The following is a 24,451-nucleotide window of genomic DNA, read 5'->3' on the forward strand; positions in this document are numbered from 1 at the left end:
AGACTCTTTTGTAATGTGTTTGGCTGATATTTTAGGGCAGGATTCTTATGAATGATTACCATTGCATCAGCTTTTTTTATTTAAATTCTGTTCGTTTGTGCAGAATGAATCAGCATGTGCTGGTGTTGCAGTGAAAGGTTAGGATATCTGTGATGCAGCATAAAACTGGCAGTTGCAGCGTGACAATACTCCAGCATATTCATCCCATGTAATCCAGTGTTTCTTGGCGAAATGTGGAATTCTATTTGTTCACCAACCTCCCTACTCTCAAGACATAGTTGTTTCTGCAGTTTAAGACGGCATTAAAAATATCTTGTTTGGGAATTAGAGAAGATATAATGCAGAACATGATACAAACACCATTACGAAAAATGTCTTCCAATAAGGTTTTTCGGCAGTGGAAGGCTTAGTGGGCTAAAATGTGTTTAAAAAGTAGCTAACCTAAGGCAAGGTGCATAGGTTGTCTATTTTTTAGTCAGCCCTTGTTCATTATTTCACTTTCATTATATGAAAAAAATAATAAAATGCATTTTTCATTTGACTTTTTTTCTTTTGAAAGATTTTATTTGTAGATGAAATATTTAGTATACTGTTTTATTTAGAAATTAAATTTTGGATTACATGTTATTTATTTAGTTCAATTAAATTACAGATACTTAGTTGATGTATATTTTATTACACAGTGATATGTACTTTTTCTGTTTAGGGATGCACTGTTCATATACAAGTTAAAAGTGGTTCTGTCTATGAAGGTGTTCTCTCAACAATCTCAAGCAAGGTAATGAGTATATTAAATTTAAATATGCATTTTATTTCGTGGTTCAAAATGACATTAAAATATAAAATTTCTATATTTTGAATTTTATATTGTAGGCTGATTTTGTACTTGAAATGGTTCGTAAAATTGATATTAAGAAACCTGTCAACAATTCTGCTGCTGTTTCCAATTCTACGCTGACTTCTATTACTGACCCACAAGAAATCACTGAAAAAATGGTATTCAGGATTGCAGACTTGGTTATGGTAACTGCTGCCAATGTTGATCCTGAATACGCAACACGAGGTATGTAGAATTTTGATTAGGATTTTTTTAGTAGATGTTTTAATTAGTACCATTAATTTACATATTTTTAATCCGATCAAAAGATGTAATGCATTAATTTGTTGTGAGGTCACAGTTTTAGAGAGTAGAGCTGGTTTTAGTATCATGGTTTTTATGACTAGAGCTATTTTAAGTAATTTTTATGCTCCACCAAATTTTATTTACTTGGTAAAAGTTACTGAGAAAATTCTTTTGGAGACTGGTGTGGCATTTGAACTTTGAATTTAGTTCCATCATTTATTATCAAATTGTACATTGAACAACTTAATCAAGTTCTACCAAATATTTAATTTTAACAAATTTTTTATTAAATGTTTGATATAAAGAAGTTATGAACTTTTAAAGATGCTCTTCTGTTATAGGCTCCGGATTCAGAAATGTGTGCATGCACATGTGTAGCATACATGAACACATCCATTTCTGAAGCCAGTCCTGATAATAAAAGAATACTCTTTTAAATGCTTAAAACTTGATTTAATATCTGAAATTTTATTTTCAGTTCTGAAGGAAAGTTTTATAGCTTGACAGAAGTCATTTAATCATATTACTAAAGCCCTGTTCATATACATGTGTGCATTAAGCTTAGCCCTGTTCTCCAGTCGTGTAGTATATGTGTGAGAACAGAACTTGGCTTTTTAAGCTAAATGTTTTCAGCTCTAGTAATAGTAAGCAGAAATGATCTTGAATGATGCATACACTTTAGCACTCATATGTAAATAAAGCCTTAAGGGTTAAAATTTTTCAATTAAAGTGTAAGCTTTCATAAAAAGACATTGTTTCTGCAAATGAGGTTTCATATGCACAAAATCACTGATCTATTTAACCTCCTTCCCACAAACGGGATTGGGAATTTCTATATGTTCCAATAGTATTAATTTATCAAAAATAAGCACCGCAAATCCTTAGTATGAATAATGGGGATGGAACATTGTGTGTCCAAAATATGTTTACTGAAACTGAATCCAAATTTTTTGTTTGAAAATAAAGATAATTTTCTTAAAAATAGCTGGAAATCTAAATGCATTTATTTTTTTGCTGCTCTTCATGAAAGATAAAACAGTATCAGAATGAAATATGAATTATGGCTAACATTGTAATGCAGTAAATTGAATTAGTGGTTTAAGAAATGTAAAAATATTCATTAAATTCTCTTTTCTAAATTATAATGAATTTATGAAATTTGAAGTAAGTTTGAGTTATAAAGTTGAAAAACATTTTATTATTTTAGTAAATGTGGGGGCAGTCCATATCCAGAATATATTATTTTGCTAACTGTAAAAACTCTAGTGCAAAAAAATGTAAATTTTACACATTAGAAGACTATTTATTCAGTTATAGAATTTTTAGGCAATAGTTTGAAAAACGTAAAATTACTCCCCCCCCCAAAAAAAAAACTTCAAATGATTCGTGAAATTAAATGTATTATTATTGAGTAAATGGCAATATATCATATCTCCTTAAAATGAGGAGAATCTAAAAAAGAAAATTTGCATTTCAAATTTAAAATATGCTTTTATTAATGTTATGAGATTTTTTTTTTTTTTTTTTTTTTCCTTTATAAGCAATGAAAATCACTCTTCACAGTATTCTCTGTTAAGAAACAAAAATCAGAAATCTTTTAAAATTGATGATAATGGTGTATACATATATTTTTCATTTATTTGCCTTTAAACTGAAAAAAAAAAAAATTCTTTTGTTATGTTGTAGAGAGTTTTACCGATAGTGCTATTAGCAAATTTAATGGTCAAATCCTCGAAAAAGAACTAGAACCTTGGGACGGTGGTTCTTTGTCTGCTGATGGCTTGGCAGACCTTGGTGGGAGTGAAGAAGAAGCGGTATGATTACATTTTCCTTTTCATTACACTGAGTTTTATTGCTTAAATTTTTCTTAAGCATAAGGAGAGATAGAACTCTGCTTCTCTTCAAATGTATATATTTTTTCTAATTTTTAAATTTATTTATTTATTACTAAAATTAATTTTGATATGAGTTTGAATTTTACAGTTTTCATAATAATTTTGAGACAACTGTCGAAAGTAATAAATTGATTTTATATCACAAAGCTGCCAGCTGTTCTGTCTTTCATTACTTGTCTTGATCGCCAGATAGATCACTGATTCTCTTATTTTTTAATTTCTAGTCTTTTCACTAAGGACAGTGTTTTTCAGCAATAATTGGAATTTATTGAATTAATGAAACTTAAATTGTGCAAATTCTATTCCAGCTCCCATCTCTAGTAATTTTCAACATAATTTATTATTAGTAGTATTATATTTAATTTGATCTGAGTTATCTATCTTCTGTAAACATTTTTAGAAATTTTTATGAAAATTTAACCAGTGTCTAATCAGTTAATAATTGTATTTAATTTTGATTTATATCAATACATGATGCATTACTAAGTTTATTCACCCAATAATATACACATTGATTATTAATAATATTTTTGTCATATTTAAAAGCACTTTGATAAATACTTACTAATAAACAGACTAAAGTAAATATTGATTTATTGCAGAAGTTCTCAACTTTTTGACTAATGCGTACCATCTAAGCAAAAATGGAAAAACTTTAGTACCACCACCAAAGTGCTACTACTACCACTACCACCACTCTTGAACAAAAGCTCAGATTGCATAAATTTATGAGTGTTGGAGAAAAAACTCAATCAGGATGTTGGGGTTTTAATTTTTGAATTTAATTGTTAAAAATACTTTGCTTCTTTGCATACCACTTATTTTTCTCTTGTGTACCATCGGTTGAGAATCCCTGATTTATTGTAAGAAACAATTCTGGAAATTTATAGATTTAATCAAGCTTTAAATTAAAAATTTATAGTATGTGAAGCTTGCACATACCAAATAATAAAGCATATCTGATGAGTTATGATTTCTGTTAAATCATTTAATTTATATGAAGAGATATATGAAAAGCCTAATGTAAAAACAACAATTGAAATGAAAGGAGATTTTGTATTACAAAGATATTGAGCTGAAATAAAATGTTGTATCTGCAATAATAAATTGGTTCTGAGAAAAAATAGTTAATTTGAATGGGATATCAACACTGCTGAAACTTTATTCTATTAATTCTTTTTAATCAGTCATTCCTCTCTGTCTAAAAAAAGGTTGTTACTTTAAGTCATTTTTCATATATTTGTATGAAATAATTTTATGTTAATATTAGTGTGTGTATTAACCTATGTATTTTCTTTAATTGCAGAATGGATGGGATCCAAATGACATGTTTCGCACTAATGAGGAAAAGTATGGTGTGAAATCATCTTTTGATAGCAATTTACCTGGTTACACGTAAGTATAAATTTATGTGCATGTTATCTTACTGATGCAATTCAATACCAGGATATCTTTTAAAAAAGTATGTAATCAAAAAAAAAAAAAAAAAAAATGGTTAACTGTTTTTATTAACTACAGTAGATTTCCAGTATGCGTAGTGGTGAATAAATGAAATCACTAGTATAAATTTCAAAAATTACTTAATAGCATAGTGTTGCTATATTACAACAGTTAACACTTCATTTTTTAATTGACTTTATAGAAAGAAAATCAAAAGCAAAACCTTTTAAAAACAAATTTTTTAGATATTATGTTTCTAGTTAAGACATCAATGACCAGGTTGCTTATAATGTATTGGTAAATGTATTTTGCCCAATGCTAAAATTAATACTGCAATTAAGCTTAAAATATAATAGCTGAATTCTTATTCATACCTTAATTTCAAGTATTCTATGTAATTACTCTCAGTCTTCACAGTGAACAACAAATGCCAACCGGAGTGATTTAGTTTACTTACTATGTCTAAGAAAAATAACTTTTATTTACTGTACTAATTATAAGATTTCAGGTGGGCCATATATCATACACTGAAAATGATATTTTGTTTTAAATGTAAAACCATCACATCACTTTTATTTTTTTGCTCACAGCTAGCATATTTATTGTTTTGTTTTTCAGTGCTAGTTTAAAAAATCTTCACATAAAAGGTACTTTAATTTTGTTCCTGATAAATTCTTCTTTATTAGTATACCACTGAATAAGCAAAATACTGAAGAGTACAAGCAACAGGAGGCAAGGGCTAGTAAAATAGCTCAAGAAATTGAAAGTGGATTTCATCATAAATCTAGAGCTGCTCTAGAAAATGGGGATGAAGAAGACAGATTCAGTGCAGTTGTGAGGCCTGAGAATACGAATAACTTTAGGTATTCTGCTTCATAAGAGTTCACATTTTGATTAAAATTTCTGATTCAATTTTTGAAAATTGATTATTTAATGATTTTTATTTCATTAATGAATTGCATTGAGAATAAGATTTTAGAAATTTTATAGTGCAAAATAATAAATTAATAATTTTAATTAGGTATGTATCGCATCGCACAAGGAAACCACAGAATGTTCGAAACATTCGAAGTAGTCCTGCGCCTTCACATCATACCAATAGGAATTCTCACCAGCATTCCCAAGTGTTTCATAGAGTATCTAGTCCAGCTACAGCTGTCAATAATTCTCAGGGAAATTACAAGATGGTGAGCTCTGTCTCACCTCCTACTTGTGTATCAACGATATCTCCACGGCCAACTCCCACTTCAACCCCTACCCCTCGACAAACTCCTTCACAGCCCAATCAACTACCGTTGCAGCAGCAACCTCCAACAACACAGTACCAACCTGTGCCTGTAACTAGCACTGCTGTTAGTGTTGCTCAGCCTGTGTCTCGTGCCACTCCACCAACAACTCCAACTGTGCCTCAAGGGGAAGAAACTCATAAAGTAAATGGAGGTAAGATATCTAAAAGAATGTACATCATAAAAAAGTTATAGATGAATTCATAACAGTTTAACTAATTATGATGCCTTTTTTTTTTAGAAGTGGATAAAACTGAAATAAAATTTACTCCTAAACCACCACGATCTCTCAATCTTCCATCTGCTGCCAACAAAGAAATGAGAGATGCCGTTAGTAATCAACAAAATACTAATAAGAATGTTGAAAGGAGGAAGGAAGTTGAGAAGAAGTCTGCTGGACAAAAAGGTATTCTCTGCTTTGTGTTATATCAATTTTATATTTTCTTATGACTGTTTATATCCTTGATTAGTTATTTTCCTCTCTTTAGTTAGATTTCATTTTAACTTTCAGTTATGTACAGGCTATTGTAGAGTGTTATAAAAAGTTATTTTTCCTTTATCATATCGTGTCATACAGATCAAATCCATTTAAGTTTGAAGAATCACCTAAAGGTGCCTGTGCACAATAATCAAGCTTTTTTTTTTTTTTTTTGTTCAATTAACTATTCACATTGTTAAATATTGATCTACTTAAAAATTTCCTTTTTATGACTGTTTACATAAACTCTGAAAAAATTTCAATTTATCTGCACATTCAACATGAAATAATCAAATTTTATTATGCTTTGAAACATTTAGTGAGAGAAACCCATTAATGATTACTCAGAGTATAGAGTTTGAATGCCATTGATAATGTAACTATGCGAAATTGGTTCCTTTTTTTCAAAGTAGAAGAGAAGTTTATCATTGACTATTGAGAAGGCGATCATAAATTTCAGAACAAAAAGCTGGTGGGAAAAGCAGCTGGATTAAGATATTTGACTGCTTTAGGACCTATTTTATGTGGCTCTAAAGTAGTCCTTTGTAACATCATGTTACAGAGTTGCCAACTCTCCCAAGCACTTGGTTTATCTGTAGATTACATATCAAAGAAAACCAAAACCATTTAATCAAGGCAGCGTTATGGTATGCTTCTGTATCAATTTAAACGGTGGGAAGGACCTCGGTGGCCGTATTTACCATCAAGAGAGTGGCCAAGGAATGGTTTCACAATTGACAAAGAAGAAATTGCCAAGAAAAGAAGATGGTTTTGTCTGTGATTAATGTCTGTTCCTATGATATTGAAAAATTGTTAGTGTGAAGGTTTGGATTTATCGATTTGTGAGTAATTGGAAAAAACAAGAGGTGAGAAAGGTGAGCTTATTGCCTTTGAACTTAATGATGCAGAAAAAGTTGTTGCCGATTTTGTTTAAATCCGTACTTTCAGTGGCAAACAAGATAAAAGATCCTCTGCTCAGTCTTGGTCATCTTACGTCCTTTTTAATAGCTGTAACTAGTATTTTAATTTTGCTATCATTTCATAGTGTGTCTAATAAATGGCAATGTATCTTCCAGTTAAAATTTCATAGGTCAATAAAATTTCTCATTAATGTGAAAGGAATCTATCTTAAAGGATAATTGTGTCTTGATTGGTTATTATTGAAAGCATGCAGAAAATTCAACCCAGATCGAGCAGTAAGCCTTCTGACTTTCTTTTAAAATTTCTCACGATTTTTTTTGTAGTTTAGTTCATTCATTTAACTCAAAATATTGATTTTTGGCATCTGATAGCACTTGTTTTTTTCCCTAGATTACATATAAAAGAAAATCGAAGAGGTTGTTTCATCATTGAGATATGGTGCGCTTCTGTTTTGTGTGTGTCTGAAAACTTGTAGTTACGGTTCTCCAATGAGCATCAAGCACTGCTGCGAGTCATTTGCTTATGCTTGTATATGCCGGTGAGCATAAAGCAATATTGGTTGTTATTTTGTTCGTCTCGCCAGTGAGTGCTGCGAGTTTCATGAGCTTCCGAGAAACAGTTTAAGAAATCACCATCTTATATCTTAATTATACCTGCCAGAAAGGTAAAATTCTCATAGACTCTTCAAAAATCATACACAGACGACTTTCCTTCTATTATTTCTTCAAGGAACATAACCTGTCCTTTAATGCATTGGATCATGCTGCAGCTTTATTTAGAAAAATAGATCACTTAGAAGTACTCAAGTGCAAGGGAAAAAAGTTGCAGGTGTAGAAGAAATGAATATGAAAAATGCCATTGATTGTATTAAAACAGTTTCATTCTGCCTCTCTACAGATAGAAGCAATAATACCAATAGAAAACTGTATCCAATTGTTGTTCCTCTTTGTTTTAATCCAGGGTCTGCAGAAATTGAGTGTAGTACTTTCAATCACCTATTTAAGAGATTCAAGAGACTTTAACATAGCATAGTTAATTATTGAAACTTTAAAAGAAAATGCAATTCTTCCGGATAATTCCTTAGCTTGTGATGCTGGCAATGCACTAGTAATGATAGGCTTGAAGATTAGTGTTGCAGACATCTTTAAAAAAATTCAGATTTGTAAATTATGAGATGCCGTAAATTTAACAGTTGAAAGAGGTATAGCTTCTTTACCAGTGAGTGCGGATGAACACATTGTTGATATTTGTTATTATCTTGAAAAGATTTCTAAAAGGGGGAAAAATTGAAACAATTCCAACAGCTGTATAATAATGAAGTAAGTAAACTTTTGAAAACATATATGCTGGTTATCGTTCGAGAAATGTCTATCTGGAGTTTTCGACCAGTGGAACCTACTTACATTTTTTAGGTAAGAAGTAAATGCTTCTAGAGTTAAGATAAAAGGCTCTATTGAAAGTTATAAAGTACCTAAAGTAAATGAAAGTGTAGTTACTACTTGAGAAAAATTAAGTAATTTCCGCACCTGCAAACAATTTAATTGGCAATTCCCAAAATATAAGCACATAGCTCTCCCAAAATAAAAAAAATTGTTCGAAAAAGGGCACATTTTCCATTTTTCTAAGTTTATTTTATGAGGAACAAATATTTTATGTTTTTGTCTTTGGACCTTAACAAAGCCTTTTTCTTTTTTGTATGCCTGATGTTGTCATCATTTGATGTCAACACAATTCTACAGTGCAGAGTTCCATTAATCAGGGTTGCCACGCTACCTGGAAAACCGGGAGAACCGGGAAAAGTCAGGGAATTCGAAAATTGACCAAAATATTCAGGGAAAAGTCAGGGAATTTAAGTATTTTTGTCAAAATCTGGAAAAGTCAGGGAAGTTCATACAACGATCCCGCCAAAAAAAGCGATTTTTGCGCCGACGTCGGAAGAGGTAACTTTTTTGGCGAATTATGTATCACGTGAGTGTCATTCGAGTAGCTGGCATAGAGCCAATTTTCGCAGCTCCAATTTGATTGTCTTTTAGAAAGGCAATCCCACAACTTTTGGTTTCCAGTATTCTCGAGAATCGCATGTGCAGTGCATGAACTAAAGAAAGTACCTGTTCTCGTATAAAACAAAATGGGTTTAATCCTAGTATACGGTACTATGGAGGTTAGAATCAAAGAATATGTATTGTAAAGAAGGAAAACCTCTCTGCAACAGACGTGGCTGTGGCTCGTTCCATCATAGAGGGAAACAGCTGTGCATGTCTGATATATCTGTCATCAAAGCTCGAAACCGGTGTCGAAGTTCGAAGGTCACGTTATCAAGAGTTCATAAAATGAATATCGTTTAAAATTTCTTTAACCACTTGCGCTAAAAAGACGTGCCACGCACGTCAAGATGCTTTTGTCTCAAACCGCGAGCGACGTGAACACCACGTCGATAAGCATTTATCGCAAAAATGAAAATAACGTGGTGCACATGTCGCCTAACAACGAGATTGTTTATTTCTCGAGTTACAGTTCTGGATTGCACTCGCAGATGCGGAGCGGCGTAAATGAGACACTTTAGCGCTTGTTATATTGTAGCGCACGGCACCGCAACCGTGAAGTTTAGTCTTAGCGCAAGTGGTTAAACTCTAAAGGAAAAGAAAATATTTTTTGGCCCAAGTAAATTAATTCATGGATTAGTTATTTTCAGAGAGGAAGAAAAAAAAAAAAAAAAAAACTACGAAAATCCGTTTTTAAAATTATTGCGAAAAATCCAAGAAGAAACGTCCTTTGATAAAACGTTTCTTCTTGGATTTTTCGCAATAATTTAAAAACGGATTTTCGTAGTTTTCTTTTTGTCAAAGAGCGTTTCTTCTTAACACGTGTTTCTCAATTTCCTGTACACATCGCGGAGAGGGAAATTCTGACCGCCAGGTGCCGTCGCCAAATCCCTTGGCAAATTTTCCCTCCGCATTCTAGCGGCGTAATAGCATTTTACTTGTATGGAACCTTTTCTTCTTTACATAGACGTTCTTTGGTTAGAATAATAATGGAATTTGGCGACATCTTGATGCGCAGTAAATGGGTCATTTTGGTCTTGGCGACAATTTTCAAAATCGTGCCAAAGCCTTACCGTAGACTAGAATTTTACCGCAAAATCTTTTTTAACCCCCCTTTTTTTTTTCTTTTTAATAAATACCTTGCCATTTTGCAGTAAAATAAGAAAATAGTAATCAGTCATCTAGGCTAGCCATGTAATATAACTATATTCGCTAAAATATAGATTATTATTCTAATTCAATTTTTAAGTAATTATTTTTATGTTAGTCATATAATTTAATGTTGCTTCTTCCCTCTAAATTTATTTATTATTAGTAAATAATATTTCCAAATTTCAGGAAATTTTCTCTGGCATAATCCTGAAATTAATTATAGCAGTATGATGACATACCATCACGAAATTTAATGCACATATTTTTTTCCTTATGTATGCTGCAAAATAAATATAAAATACTTCAATTTATTAAAATAGATTTCTTTCTTTCGTTTAGCTGCAGAATGTCTGCAAAAAAAGCCTTATTTTATTCCAGATTGGGAAGATTCTAATCTCAATCTTCAGTGGAGAAAACAACAACTATTATAATTATATTTGTGTTTTCAAGTGTTAAGGTCTTAAGAACATACCTCACGCAAATTAAATTTACCTAAAATCTAACCTAACTATTTAGCATTATTGCGTTGTGATTTATAAGGACCGGATTAGCCTCGTGTTGAACTGGTAATGATCATGAGTAATAATTAAATAAAGCATACATTTGTTATCCAATATATACATCTTAAATTTTATTAAGTTTCTTAAGTGGAAAAGTAAACAAAATTATCAAACAAAGTATACCAAGAATAATTAAGAATAAATGTCCTCTGGGATTTATTGAATAATTAAGTGAATTTGCTACACAATACAAGTAATACCATAATTAATTTACCTCTTAGCACAGCCAACGTACATTACACAGATAGACTGGAATTGTCTTGAAACACACCTGGAAAACCTGGAAAAGTCAGGGAATTTCATTCTCCTGTTTGAGTGGCAACCCTGATTAATTCATGTTTTGCAATGAATGATTAGTGATCTGGTTAAATTATTGTTTAAAGATTAGTAAAACTGATTAAAGTATTTTCCTGTTAAAAAGTACAACAAATAAAAATGAGTCCCCCTCCCATGCAAGTATTTTTGTAACATTTGTACTTAAATCTATTAGTCTTTTAGAAATTTCTTCTGATTTTTTAGTGTTGTAAGTTGGCAAGTATGTGGTTATCAAAATAACATAATAGTGTAGATACTTCTGAAATTGGTTTGGAATATGTTATTATATTTCTGGGACAACTTATAAATATTAAAATAATCAGGGAAAAGTCCATCTTAAATTGAATTTCTTAGCAAAGGCAATTTAAATTTGCTATTCTGTGTGGAAATCTGTAAATGGGTTACAGCTCCAGTATTAGCAATAATCAAGAAGAGTACTTTTTAAAGGCACATTTAAAATTAGTCATGGGATGAGACTTTTCTGATATTTTCATTCTTTTACGTTTTCTTTCACTCCCTTCATATTCAAATGATTATTCAAGTTATAAATTTGTATTGGATTAAAGAAATAGAAGCAGGAAGAGTGGTTTTGAATACATCAACTTTTATTTTTATAAAATAATTTTAATATCATGGTCAATTTATTATCATTCTTTTTTATAGATTTGTGTGTGGGGGAGGAATATATTTTAAGGTTTGAAGAGAGAAATGTGATTCTGCTGATGCTGTTGATAAACTTTAAATATGAAAGACTTAAGAATGGTATTGGAGCAGCTGTCTACAAAAAATGTAATGTGTTGACCAAAACTCTTTCTAGGGTATGGCAATAAGGCAAACACTGCTAAGACAGGGATGAAGGATGGATGTAACATCCACTTGTATTGGCAGCCCTAACTTTTAATATCTTAGATTTAAGATTCTTTAAAATGCCATACAGACATTACAGCTGCAATTTGTGCCCACCAACATAGACCGACTTATTCAGATTATTTATACTTCTTTAAATGAGTTAAATATTGAAACACTGAATGATACTTTTTTGACTTGCAGCATGTCATAGAATACACTATGCAGGTTGGCAGGGGAAATAATAATAAGCTGCCACACGTGAAAAAGATAGTGTTTTGATTTCAAAATGCACTCCCGAAATTAATTATACATGTGCCTGAGAATCTGTTAATGTGGCTCATAAAGCAATAACTAATTTATGAAATTAAATAATGCATAATATGTATAAAATAAAAGTTAAATACTTATTATACTAGTATTGTATTATACTTAATAATTTATGCTTATGCCTTGAAATTGGTGACAGAGTGGGAGAAAACATTAAAATGGACAATAATTTATGCAAATATGACAATCATTTTGGTGTGGTAGGATTATTTTTAACTGACCAGTTTCAATTTTCTGCCCATATTGTGACCAAAAATAAGCATATTTTTTATAAACAATTTTGTATTCAAATATATGACATGAATTCAAATCAGCAATCAAAGCTGTTTTAAATATTGCTTTTATTAATTTAAGATAATTTTTAATTACGTCAAAAATACGGCATTTTTACTTAAAGCTGCCTTTTTCTGACTTATATTTTTATTTATTTTCAAAATTCAGCTTTGGTATGATATATTTTAAAATATGGAGACAAAGCAGAGTCCAGTATCACAGTTGGGACAAAAATATCTGGTTTCTTTTCTGACACTTTTTCCACTATCATGCCTTTTGAGCAACACACAAAGCCCAAGCAAAGAGCAGTAAAATCTGTCCTTGAACTGGTTTTACAATTCAATCTCTCCCGGACTAGTAGAGACATTCATTTATTGAAAATACTGTAAATTGAAAAAGCCAGACAAATCAGCAGATTGGTGTAAGAAAATGTACTGCCTAAGCAGTGTATGTGCAAATCAGGGCCATTTCGCAACACTCAAATGATGCTCGGCAAAAAACTTTTAAATTGCTTAAATATTCATCCATGTATATTACACATAATTTTATTAAATTTCTGTTTCTGTAGTTTCATCTACTTCTCAGTGATTTAATAATTTAAAAACTATAATTTCAATAAAAATCAATATATAGCATATTGTTTGGAAATTGCAGATATTGTGCTTGCTATTTATTAAAATCACTTCTGTTCCAAATGTATTTGAATTAAGTGGCTGAGTTTAATAGACAGCGATTTGTGTATTACAAGTTATAATAATCAGTTTTAAACTTCTCTAAAATAATAACGAATAACTAAATCCAGTAATTAATCTTAAAATAATAATTAAAAATTAATATTTTTGTAATTGCACACCTGATAAATTTTTAACTTTTTAATGTACTGTTGTTCTGTCTATGTTTATTTCATAATGATCATAAACAGTTTTTCAGTTGTGTTTTCAATTTCATAAGATTACTAGTAGATCTTGATCAGGAACCTTTTAGATGAAGAGTTTTCTTAGAATTTTGTATTATTTTTGTAGATTCGATTGATGTTGGCTTGCCTTCACATTTTTCTGTACCACTTTCAGTGTCAGTTTCTGAAGCTGTTTTAACACTTTTTATCATATCATAGTCAGTTTGTATACACTTTATATTATCGTCAGTTTATTCATATTCTAAAAATGAATCTCATAAAGCCTGCACATCCTCTGAGTCTTCTTCAAAAAGTATTTTGGAAACAGTTTTATCTGCATTTTAAGATAATGACTTCGAGCACTGACTATATGATGCATGGTCTCTACCACAGATTTCTTTTTTACTTTTCTACTTCAAATTGAGTGTATTTTTACAAGATTCGGCTATGTTTATCTTTTTTTGACAGAAACTTGGCTGCACATAACATTTGCAAGCTTCTGTAATCCTCAGGTCTAAAAGCTGAATATTAAAAGTTGTATTTGCACTACAAGGCACATTTTTCAGAAAGAGATCAGAGATGTGTGTGCATAGTTATCAAATTAGTAAAGATATTTTTTCATTTTTCAGTTTGCTGTCTCATTTCAAAAGAAAATTAGTAAAAATAGTACTTGTCATCCTAGAGTTCTTGTTGCTAAGTTAACCAATCTTGACTTCTTTCAAGTATCAAGCTTTTCAGCTGTTGTCAGTAACCAGTGCTGTCTTTGTTATTGGGTCCATATTGCATGTTAACAAAACAGTAACATGTTCCTTCAGTTTCTAAAGTCAGCTGTTGTTTTAAATGTTAGTGTATGTCCTGATAATGTCCCCCCCCCCAATGTTGGGCACTTGCCTAAGGCCAGATGTCTTGTCTCTTTATTATGGAGGCACCTAATAGGTAAGTCAACTTTGCCTCGTATGAAATACAGACAACTACATCCATGCCTTCTCCGGGATTCGAACCCGGGCTCTTCGGTATCATAGTCAGGCTTCCCTAACCACTATCTCATCTGGGCAGCTTTTCTTGATAATGTAATGCAGGCCACTTTAGTCTGTATTACGATTTTGTGTGGCTGATATTCATTTAGAAGCCCAGGTAATATATTTTTTATCTAGATATTACCCATATGATGATTTGCCTTTTCTTTTTCACCGCACAGTGTCTGATGAACAATGTTTAATTTCTCTCTTTCTAGCCTTTGATTTTTCAGTTCGTAAAAAATTCAGTTCTAGCATTCTGATTAATTCCACTGCTTTTAAAGTGAAAAGAGAGTTTTTAAAGTAAATTGCATAAACTTTTTGAGAATTTTCTGTGAATATGATACGTGAATCCCAAAATGAAGATTTTAAATTTGTAAACTTTAAAAGATTGTATGAAGAAATTGCATTTCTAATCAGTTTGTATTTGAGAAGGAATGCTCATTCATTTACAGTGCCCCTAAAGTGTTGTTTTTATTACTTTAAGATGAGGAAAATTCTAGCCATCTGAGCTTCAATGCAAACAAAAAGCTCTAAAAGCAGTATCTTCGGCATACAGGAACTGAGGAGTAATTTCTGTCAACTTATTTTAATGAAGCACAGCATACTTCTACCAACAGCTTTGAAAGGCAGATGAAAGATATTCTGTCATTGAAGAATTAGTTTTCTGTTAGTCTGTGTGTGTTGTGACTTATCTCACTTGTCTGAGTAACAAACCTATGAAATTCATCATGGCAAGGGTGCAAGATTGCACCTGTTGTTGGGAAAAGCCATGAGCACCATACAGGTAACAGTACATCTTTGTTAATTTTCGTCCCGAATTTTGATGGAGAACACCCTGGAGTGGATGTATCCGAGGATCTCCCCCGTCTTCCTCTACCATCAACCTCTTGAAAGGACTTACTACAACACATTTACAAACATCTATGCCTTCTCCGGGATTCGAACCCGGAACTTCAGTACTGCACTAGGCTCCCCAAACCACTATATCGTCTGGATGGCTTTGTGTCTTATAAATGCTGGATTTGTGTTGAAATGGTGGGTTTTCAATTCATTAATATGTACAGTCAAAAGTCGTTAATTTGGACACCCATAATCCAGAATGATCTATAATCCGGATCTCAAAGCTACAATTTTTCTGCGCATGCATCAACGTGGCGCATGCGTTAACGTGTGCGCGTAAGACCTTTACGGCTGCGAATGTGCGTGTGCACATAAAACGTTTACGCATGCGCATTTAATGTATAACGGACGGTATAAGCTAAGATAAAATTACCTAATTCAGTTAATGTTGCAGTTTGCGTTGTTCCTTAATCTTCGAATTGGATCCGGCTTATAATTTTTTGCAGACTGTTAGAGCAATTTTATAAAAGTAAGCTTGAACTTTCCATTATATCAAATAGAATTTCCGATATATATTTGCTAATATGTAAAGTATCTAAAGCGAAAGTATGTTTCGAAATCTGTTTATCAATTTCACGCTGCTCGGCGGGGGGAACGCCGCGGCGTGCAATGAATTGGAAGTTGATCTGTCAGCACTATCCTTATCTTCAAGGCAGATGTTTTTATTTTATTTGGCTTATAATCCCTTACTAAATGTAGTATTTCATCTCGATGTACTCCGTCTTTGATGTAATTAAAAATTAATTAATAATCATTATAATTCGCTTCCGATAGTGAAGAAAGTAACAGAGGTTATTGAAAATGAAAAAATTTCGATTGACAAATTAGTCAGTATTCTCGACACAGCAATTATAGGACTTGAACAGCGGAACTTTGTAACTAAACAAGAAATTATGTCTGTTTAATTGAATTAAAGAGAAAGTATTATCACATGAAATGAAGCAACTTAAACAACTTACATTGAAAGAAATGTTTAATAAAGTAAAAAAATAAATATTAAGCTTTTTCTTTTTGTAAATTTTGGTACCCTTTAGATCATAATTGTTCTTTATTTCATAAATTACGGTTTCATATTTTCAATTTTGTAATTTCTGCATGCCATCTTACCAGATTTAAGCTGATGATGTATAATCCGGAATCGCCGAAGTCCGGACGAGTCCGGATTAACGACTTTTTACTGTATTAATTTTGATTTTGTGGAACTTTGAACATAAGTGGCTGATTTTATTGATAAGTGAGATTAAAAAGTGGTGGATACTCTACATATTAATTTTAAGGAATCGTAAAAAAAATTGCTTTATATTTTATTTATTAAGCACCTGGTAATTTTTTATGCCAATATTTCTCATAATAATCCAGCTTAAATTTGTAAAGTTTAAATATAAATAAGTCTTGCTTTTTGGTGGGGGGGGTGTTGACTGATTACACCCAGAGCACAATAACAGTATCTGAATTAAAAGTGAAAAGTAGGACTGCACTGATTTTTCAAAAGTAAGTTCAAAATTAGTCATCAAAAATGAGCATATAATACAATTTCAGTAAGTGTGGATTTGCTGTTAGCATTGAACAGATAACTTTTTTTTTTTTTTTTTTTTGTCTCTGAAATGGCAAGAACTGGAGGTTTTTTAGGGCAGCCAATATGAAGCTTCTTAAAAGATACCTGCCAGATAATTAGTTTGGAAATTGGTGTAACTAATACTGTGTAAGCAAATGCTAGTCGCTTATAGGCCATCAAAGATTAATACAGTCTTTAATTCGGACTCTTCAGGACTTTGGCGATTCTGGATTAGGGTTTTTTCCGGATTGTAGATCATCAATTTGAATCTGGTAAGATGGCATGCAGAAATTATAAAATTAAAAACATGAAACCGTAATTTATGAAATAAAGAGCAATTATGATCTAAAGGGTATCAAAATTAAAAGGCATAATATTTATTTGTTTACTTTATTAAACATTTCTTTCAATGTAAGTTGTTTAAGTTGCTTCACTTTTTGTGCTAATAATTTCTTGTTCAGTTCCACTCTTCAAGTCCTGTAATTGCTGTGTCGAGAATACCAACTAACTTGTCAATTGAAATTTTTTCATTTTCAATAACCTCTCTGTCAATTTTTTCACTATCAGAAGCGGTACATTGAAACATGCTTCCACTTTGTAGATCCTTTGGCAGCTCCAGAATCGGAAACTCTTTTTGACACAATTGAAAGTTCAAGCTTGCTTTTTATAAAATTGCTCTAACAGTCTGCAAAAAATAATAAGCCTGATCCAATTAGAAGATTAAGTAACAACACAATCTGCAACATTAACTGAAATGGATAATTAGATAATTTTAGCCTAGCTTATACCGTCCGTTATACATTAAACGCACATGCGCATGGAGAAAGTTTGTAGCTTTGAGGTTCGAATTATAGATCATTCCAAATTATGGATGCCTGGATTAAAGACTTTGTACTATATTAGGGTGAGTTGTTTAGTGTGACTTGCAGTTATTTTTGCAGCTTTCCAGCATCTGGCTAAATGATTATCAAGATAATTTTGTTGGAAGATTCAGTGTATTGTTAGGAAGGTATCTCTATGTAGTTACTTGTTCAATATTTTGATTGTTTGACCATTTAATCTCTGTGATCTTTGTATTAGAAAATTAATAATTTAAATAGAAACAAATTGTAGGTTATTCTATAAATATCTGTACAGTTACTGTCAGAGTAAGAATGATTTATATTTTCTTATGTCTGTTTTGTTATCCTGTGGTAACTTGTTCCCCCTATTTCTTTTTGTACTTTCTTCCCAAATGTTAAAATTATGCTATTTATTATTTTATATAATTTTTTTAAATTTCATGTTTTAAAAAATTTTTCAGCTCGGGATGACAAAAGTGAGGATTTGAAGAATTTTCATAATAAATTCAAGGTAAACTATGGTTTTTTAATTTTAATATTGATAATAAAGAAATGTCCAATGGTTTTTTATTATAAATTATAACGTATATGTGCTAATATGTAATTTATTACACAAAACTTACTCTGCTTAAAATAAGTTTTTTTAATTGTGTTTACTTGGCATGTGTCTTTCTGCCAAGAGATAAAATTATGTTAATGAACCTTCTTTATAAATGAAATAAATATTAATATGTCTTTATTAATAACTCTTCAAAAATTGGATATAATATAAAAATGTAATTTCACTATATCAATACTAAGAATTTAATCTTATGTAGCTTTCTGAGGATAGTAAAGATGGACATGACATGAAAAGTAATGTGCCAAAAACGGATACACAACCAGCTATCAGTACTGGATCTACTGCACAAATTAAGCATCACCCTAAAGAAAAACCTAAAGAAGAAGAAAGAAAAATTGAAAGTGTGCCAGAAAGTCGGGCTAGTCCTGATAACCCCAAAAGTTCCAATTTGAATCCAAATGCAAAGGAATTTGTATTTAATCCTAATGCAAAATCATTCACTCCTGTATGTTTGCCTTTTCTTATTATTTTAGCTTTTATTGTTATAATTCTCATTTTTGAGCTGCACATGATCTTATTATTCATTTTTTTATTTTTTTGTTTGTATTTGGATAAAATTAATTTGGGTAATGTTGTTCAAAAATTATAATTTAGGTTGATATTGCTAAGCACAATATGCATTGAAACTGAAAACACAATGTGTACAATTGTGATATATGTTTTCATATATGTAATAGTAGCACATTTAGATGCAAAAATAAGTTAATTTAATAATTTATAGTTTGCCTATTATATAAAAGATTTGTAAAAACAAAAAATAAATTACATTATTTTTGTATTTTAATTATAGAAAAAGGATATGTGAAAGCATTTTATGGTATTTTCATGTTATCCCCCCAGTGGTGAGAAGAATCACTAGGCAAAACACTATGTTGTCAAAGCTGGTAACCAAGAATATAAAAAACACATGTTTTATCTGACAACTCACTAATGGTTTCATGCATTATGCTAGCACATAATAGGTACAATTTTGAAATTCCTTGAAGCAAACAATCAAATTGTATGAAAATATGCTACTAAGGATTTCCAGCAAAGTATTCAAATGGAAGTAGGAAATGGGTTTGAGACTAGCCAAATATTGTTTATGAAAGCTATTTGCTTTAGTTATTGTTGGTTTAAAGAATGTGCATCTGGAAAGCTTTGTCATTCTTACAGATCTTATTGTTTCGGTATGTCTCTGAATATAACTACTAAAGTTAAAATAGGTCAGTGTGTACATGGAGAGGAATGCCAAAAATTATGAAGTTATCTCTCTCTTTTCTAGCCCAAAGGGTATATTAATTTTGTTTTGGCATTTTGCGTTGGCTCACTATAAACGGCATTGCATTTTTCAAATTGTTGCCACCAAATATTAGAGCCCTGCATTATATTTAAAGAAATTAAATAATGAAGAATCTGCATGAATGTGTGCATGTTTCGTGCACTGTGAAAAACAACGGTACCTAGAGACATCAAATTTTGAATAATGTAGTCCTCCATTCAAATAAGGGCATGCGAACGTCCAAATTTGGAATTCGTTGTGTTATCTGTTTCATGTTGTCAAACTCAACTATATCAAAGCGAGCAATGGCAACACTGTACGAGGGAGACATTTTAATCTCCAGTGTGCGAGACTGTTTTGGAAATTTTAATGTGTGCTGTTTTTAAATTATTTTGTGATATTGCTGTTGAATTGAATTTTATGGCTTAAGTGTGAAGAACGTGATATTTAATAAATAAGGGTAACACACAAAACGTTGTAATATAAAATCTGAAAGCTTTTCTTTCCCCTTATCCTTTTTTTTTGGGGGGGGGCATTAAAACAGGTTACTGTGCACACAGACCAAGAAAACTTTTTTCTTTTGGATGTTTGTTATATTTTTTAATTTCATTAATTTACTGCTGTTTTATATTTTCAGCGTGCCACCATTTTTTAGAGTATGGGGGGAGGGTAAGTGGCTAATGATTGGCAATTTTGCAGGAGCGTTAGACGAATAACTAATTATTATGTAGTCACTTATAACTAATGGTATAATTTTATTGTTAATTTCAGTACTTAATTGATGTAATTTAAAGAACATTTAATACATAATTTATCCAAAACATTAACAAAGCATAGCATATGGTGTATTTAGTAAAAAAAATCATTTGGTTTTAACTTTCATTCAATAAAAATTGTTTCAGATGTATTACTATTATCATTTTCAGAATTTAGGGAAATATAATGCTTATCATTTGTACATAATTTTTTTAATATTATGTTATAAATCATTCTTACTAGTTATAAATGAAAAATTTACTACTTTATATACATCATCCTTATCACTAAAAATTATCTAATATAACCATGCTTTCTTCGTGTATAATTATAATCTTCATTTGAATTAAAATTACAGTGTAATTGGTCCTATCCTTTTTACTTCCTTGTACGAAGTAAAAAGGAAGTATTGTAATCGCGAAAAGTTTCAGGCAGCATATTTCAACGAAAATATCCGTTTTGACCGCTATCGAATGCAATTTAACGATGTTTTTGTGTGATATCTGTACGTAAGGACAGAATAAAATACTCTTTTCCTTCAAAAAAATTATAAAACTGCTTTAAAAGGAATTCTGAAGAGAATTTTTCGTGGCGCCTGTACGAATGTATGTATGTACGTGCGTACGTACGTATCTCGCATAACTCAAAAACGAGTAGCCTCAGAACATTCAAATTTTGTATATAGGACTGCTATAACATGTAGTTGTGCACCTCGTATTTTGGTTGCAATCGGCCGCACCAAACGTATATAAAAATATTTATATATATATCCACTCTGTTACCCGCCTCAGTGATCTCAGTTTCTTTACTCTTATATGTTTGTAAATTGTACATATTTTGCTTTAAAAATGATTGAAATGTGTTGTTTTTATCTTCCGGTTAAGGATTTTATGCCTTTAGTAAATCTGTGTGCAATATTTTTAGAATTATCAGCAATTTTAAAGTTGTTTAATTGCCGCTAAGCCTTTTTTTAATGGCGGCCATTGATGTTTACATTTGAAACAAGAGACTAGTGGATTTGTTGCCAATATAGAGAAACTTAGCTTCGCAACAACAAAGATAACGCATTCATTTATTATTGCCAATTAAATCATGCTTAATTCTCTCTGGAATTTTTTCGAGGAAATAAGTGTTTGAGATTTACTTCGTAATTTTTAATATAGATATTTTGAGTTTTTATGTATTTTTGCCTTCTCGCGAAGTGAGAACTGAATTAATTAAAGGAGAAATACTCAATCGTCTGTGAAAAACTGTTTCTTTTTTGTTTTGTTTTCTTAATTTCTTTTATACATCATTCTAGTTTTATTATAGTATTTGAATAGAACATGTGGCAACGATTAGATAATTCTATTCTTTAAATGATATAAAGTTTGTGCATTATGAGTTATAATATGAACAAAATCTATACGTTAACTGTTATATAATTATTGAATTATATAACAATTAACTTAGTTTCCATTATATAATTATAATATAAGTTAACTGTTATATAATTATTAATACTGTTAAGTGAATCTAGCACCAGAGTGTCGCTATGGTAAACAAATATTAGAGGTAAATTTTAAAGAATGCATTTATTCTATTGTGGTTTATGCGCTGTCGGCGAAGTAGATTTAATTCGTATTTAGATTTTAATGCGTATAATTTAATATTCCAATACAAGGAAGTCATGTGGTGTACACATCAGATTTTTTTTAAGCAGAAAATCTCTAGAGTGTACACAGTATTAGTATTGTTTAAAGAGCTGTTAAATTGATACTTGAAATACAGTTTTTACTTAAGGAACTCAGTCTCTCAATAATTAATAAACTGCTGTGAAATTATTTACGTTAATTTGTAAGCATTAACCATTCTCCCTAAAGTTTTTATTAATATATTTAAATGTTGAATTATTACAAAACATTGAAAAAGTTTTATTCTTTAATGAATGGGGGTAGCATTCAATAAATCCAAAGTAACTTTGGTACTTTTTTGTTAACAGACCACTGGTCATCAAAAATGGTAGCCTGTTTATATTGTCATGAATAATTGTGCTACATATAATGTGCACAGTTCCAAGATTACACATGCTGCCAAATTTGAGGCATTATTTTATTTCTGTTTTTTTAAACAGAAACATATTGCTGTGTGAATTTCTTGTGCACTACTTTACCATTTTGCACATAAAACATTATGTGATACATTACTGTTATTGACAATTCTTCCTCTTTCCCCTCATAAAGCTTTATGTAACCTTAGGTTGCCACCATCTAGCTATATTTCACATAAAAGTGCCTAACTATTTAAGACATTGATTAATTTTGAGGTAATTGTACAAGAATTTATTTTCATATGTTCATATTGTATTAAATTCTAAATATATTAATTTTCAGCATTTTTTAATTTAAACATTAACATCTGTTCTATCTATGCTCTTGTGTGTTGTGTGTATACTTCATTGTACTATTGGTTGTAAGTTTTTTATGTAATTTCCAGCGAGGAATTCCAATGCAAACTGTTGTACCACCTGCTGTGCAACCACCTCCTCGTCTCCACACCCAAAGCCCAATCATGGCTATGCCTCAGCCGCATATAATGCCTGGCATGGCCCAGACCGTTTTCAATATGGCTCCTCATTATGTAGTATCTGCAACTCCAGTTTCTGTTCCTATGGCTCCACCATTTACACCTGCTGCATCAGTTACTCAAGCTCCAAGGTTTAGAAAAGGTAGTTGTTCTTTATTCCTTTGCTTAACATACAGAGAATGTATTTATTGGAAAAATTATCATTATGGTTCATTAAGTTCCTCCCCCCCCAATACTAAATACTGTTTAATTTATAGTACTTTAAAAATACAATATAGTTTTTAAATTAGTTGGTACAATGTATTCATTTATTTTCTTTAAAAATATCAGTATTTTTAGCAAAGAAATTGTACACATTTAGCACTTTTTGTGATGTTGAAGGTGTTTTGGTATCCTTCATTTTATGAAAGTTTGTTTTACGCAACTTTTCTGGTATGAAAGATTTATAATATTAACTTTAGTACTATGCTTATACAAACAACATAAAAACACCTTTGCATTTTTTCTTGAATATTGCTTTTTTCATTTTGCATTTGTTTTATGCAGTGATTACAGAGAAATTGTAAAAGCATATGTGAATTTATGGCATTTTGCACAATTACACCTCTTTTCTATATAAAATAAAAATTGAAAAAAAAAAAAAAAAAAGAGGGGGAGAGATCCATTGGACAGGCATTAAGGTGTTGCTCTAAAAATTAAAGAAACTCAAAAAAACTAGTTTTTGCATTGTCTGACAGAAATGATACGTCATTCTCAGTATCATTTCTGTCATTGCAGTTTTTTATTATTCTCTAGATCTGCAGCATCAATGATTTTTTTCAGTCCATTCATTCTAAAACGTCATCTTAATCATATAAATCACATCTTTTATTGCAGTGCAGGAAGGCTATTAACATGTTAAATGCCCTGGCTGATTTACTTACCATTTCATTCATAATACTGTCAGCCGTAGGGTGGGCCACTGCAGACCCGCTCATTGATAGGTGACTCAGACTATAAATGGAAAAGGTAGGTAATGTAGCCCAGATTGAGGACCAGGCCTTTTCTTTGTACATTTTCCTCTCCACTTGCAGATGAGCTGCACTCGAGGGCCTGACTTTTCCTAATCACAATAAATACTGTTTTGGATTCGTAGCCTGAATTCGCTCTTAATCACCTTTCTCTGACAAAAGATAAGAAAACGAAATGTGAGGCTGAACAACATACAAACACCTAATGAATCCCCAGACAAGTCGTAGTCCAGTTTAATTTATTTCAGAGCTCTTCTCGAAGTTTTTTGTTCACCCAAAATTCTGAATTTTGTAGCCTGAAAATTGATGAGTCAGCAAGAAGTATATCATGTGAACAACTTTTGCTGCCTAGATAGCATCATAGT

The 24,451-nt window shown here is 31.1% G+C and overlaps 1 protein-coding gene across 3 annotated transcripts in view; it reads left to right on the forward strand.

Moving 5' to 3' along the window:
• Positions 1-24,451, forward strand: part of LOC118189006 (uncharacterized) — a 65,490-nt gene that overhangs the window by 20,924 nt on the left and 20,115 nt on the right. For all 3 annotated transcript variants that reach the window (XM_035359536.2, XM_035359537.2, XM_035359538.2), the window contains exons 4-13: positions 707-778; positions 874-1,063; positions 2,810-2,937; positions 4,325-4,413; positions 5,145-5,321; positions 5,480-5,898; positions 5,986-6,150; positions 18,334-18,383; positions 18,691-18,939; positions 22,987-23,218. In XM_035359536.2, the coding sequence (XP_035215427.2) occupies positions 707-778; positions 874-1,063; positions 2,810-2,937; positions 4,325-4,413; positions 5,145-5,321; positions 5,480-5,898; positions 5,986-6,150; positions 18,334-18,383; positions 18,691-18,939; positions 22,987-23,218 (1,771 nt within the window). The remainder of the gene's footprint in view (positions 1-706; positions 779-873; positions 1,064-2,809; positions 2,938-4,324; positions 4,414-5,144; positions 5,322-5,479; positions 5,899-5,985; positions 6,151-18,333; positions 18,384-18,690; positions 18,940-22,986; positions 23,219-24,451) is intronic.

Source organism: Stegodyphus dumicola, chromosome 6, assembly GCF_044657685.1.
Source record: "Stegodyphus dumicola isolate Sdum_Otavi_A_Nest chromosome 6, ASM4465768v1".
Classification (NCBI taxonomy): Eukaryota; Metazoa; Arthropoda; class Arachnida; order Araneae; family Eresidae; genus Stegodyphus; species Stegodyphus dumicola.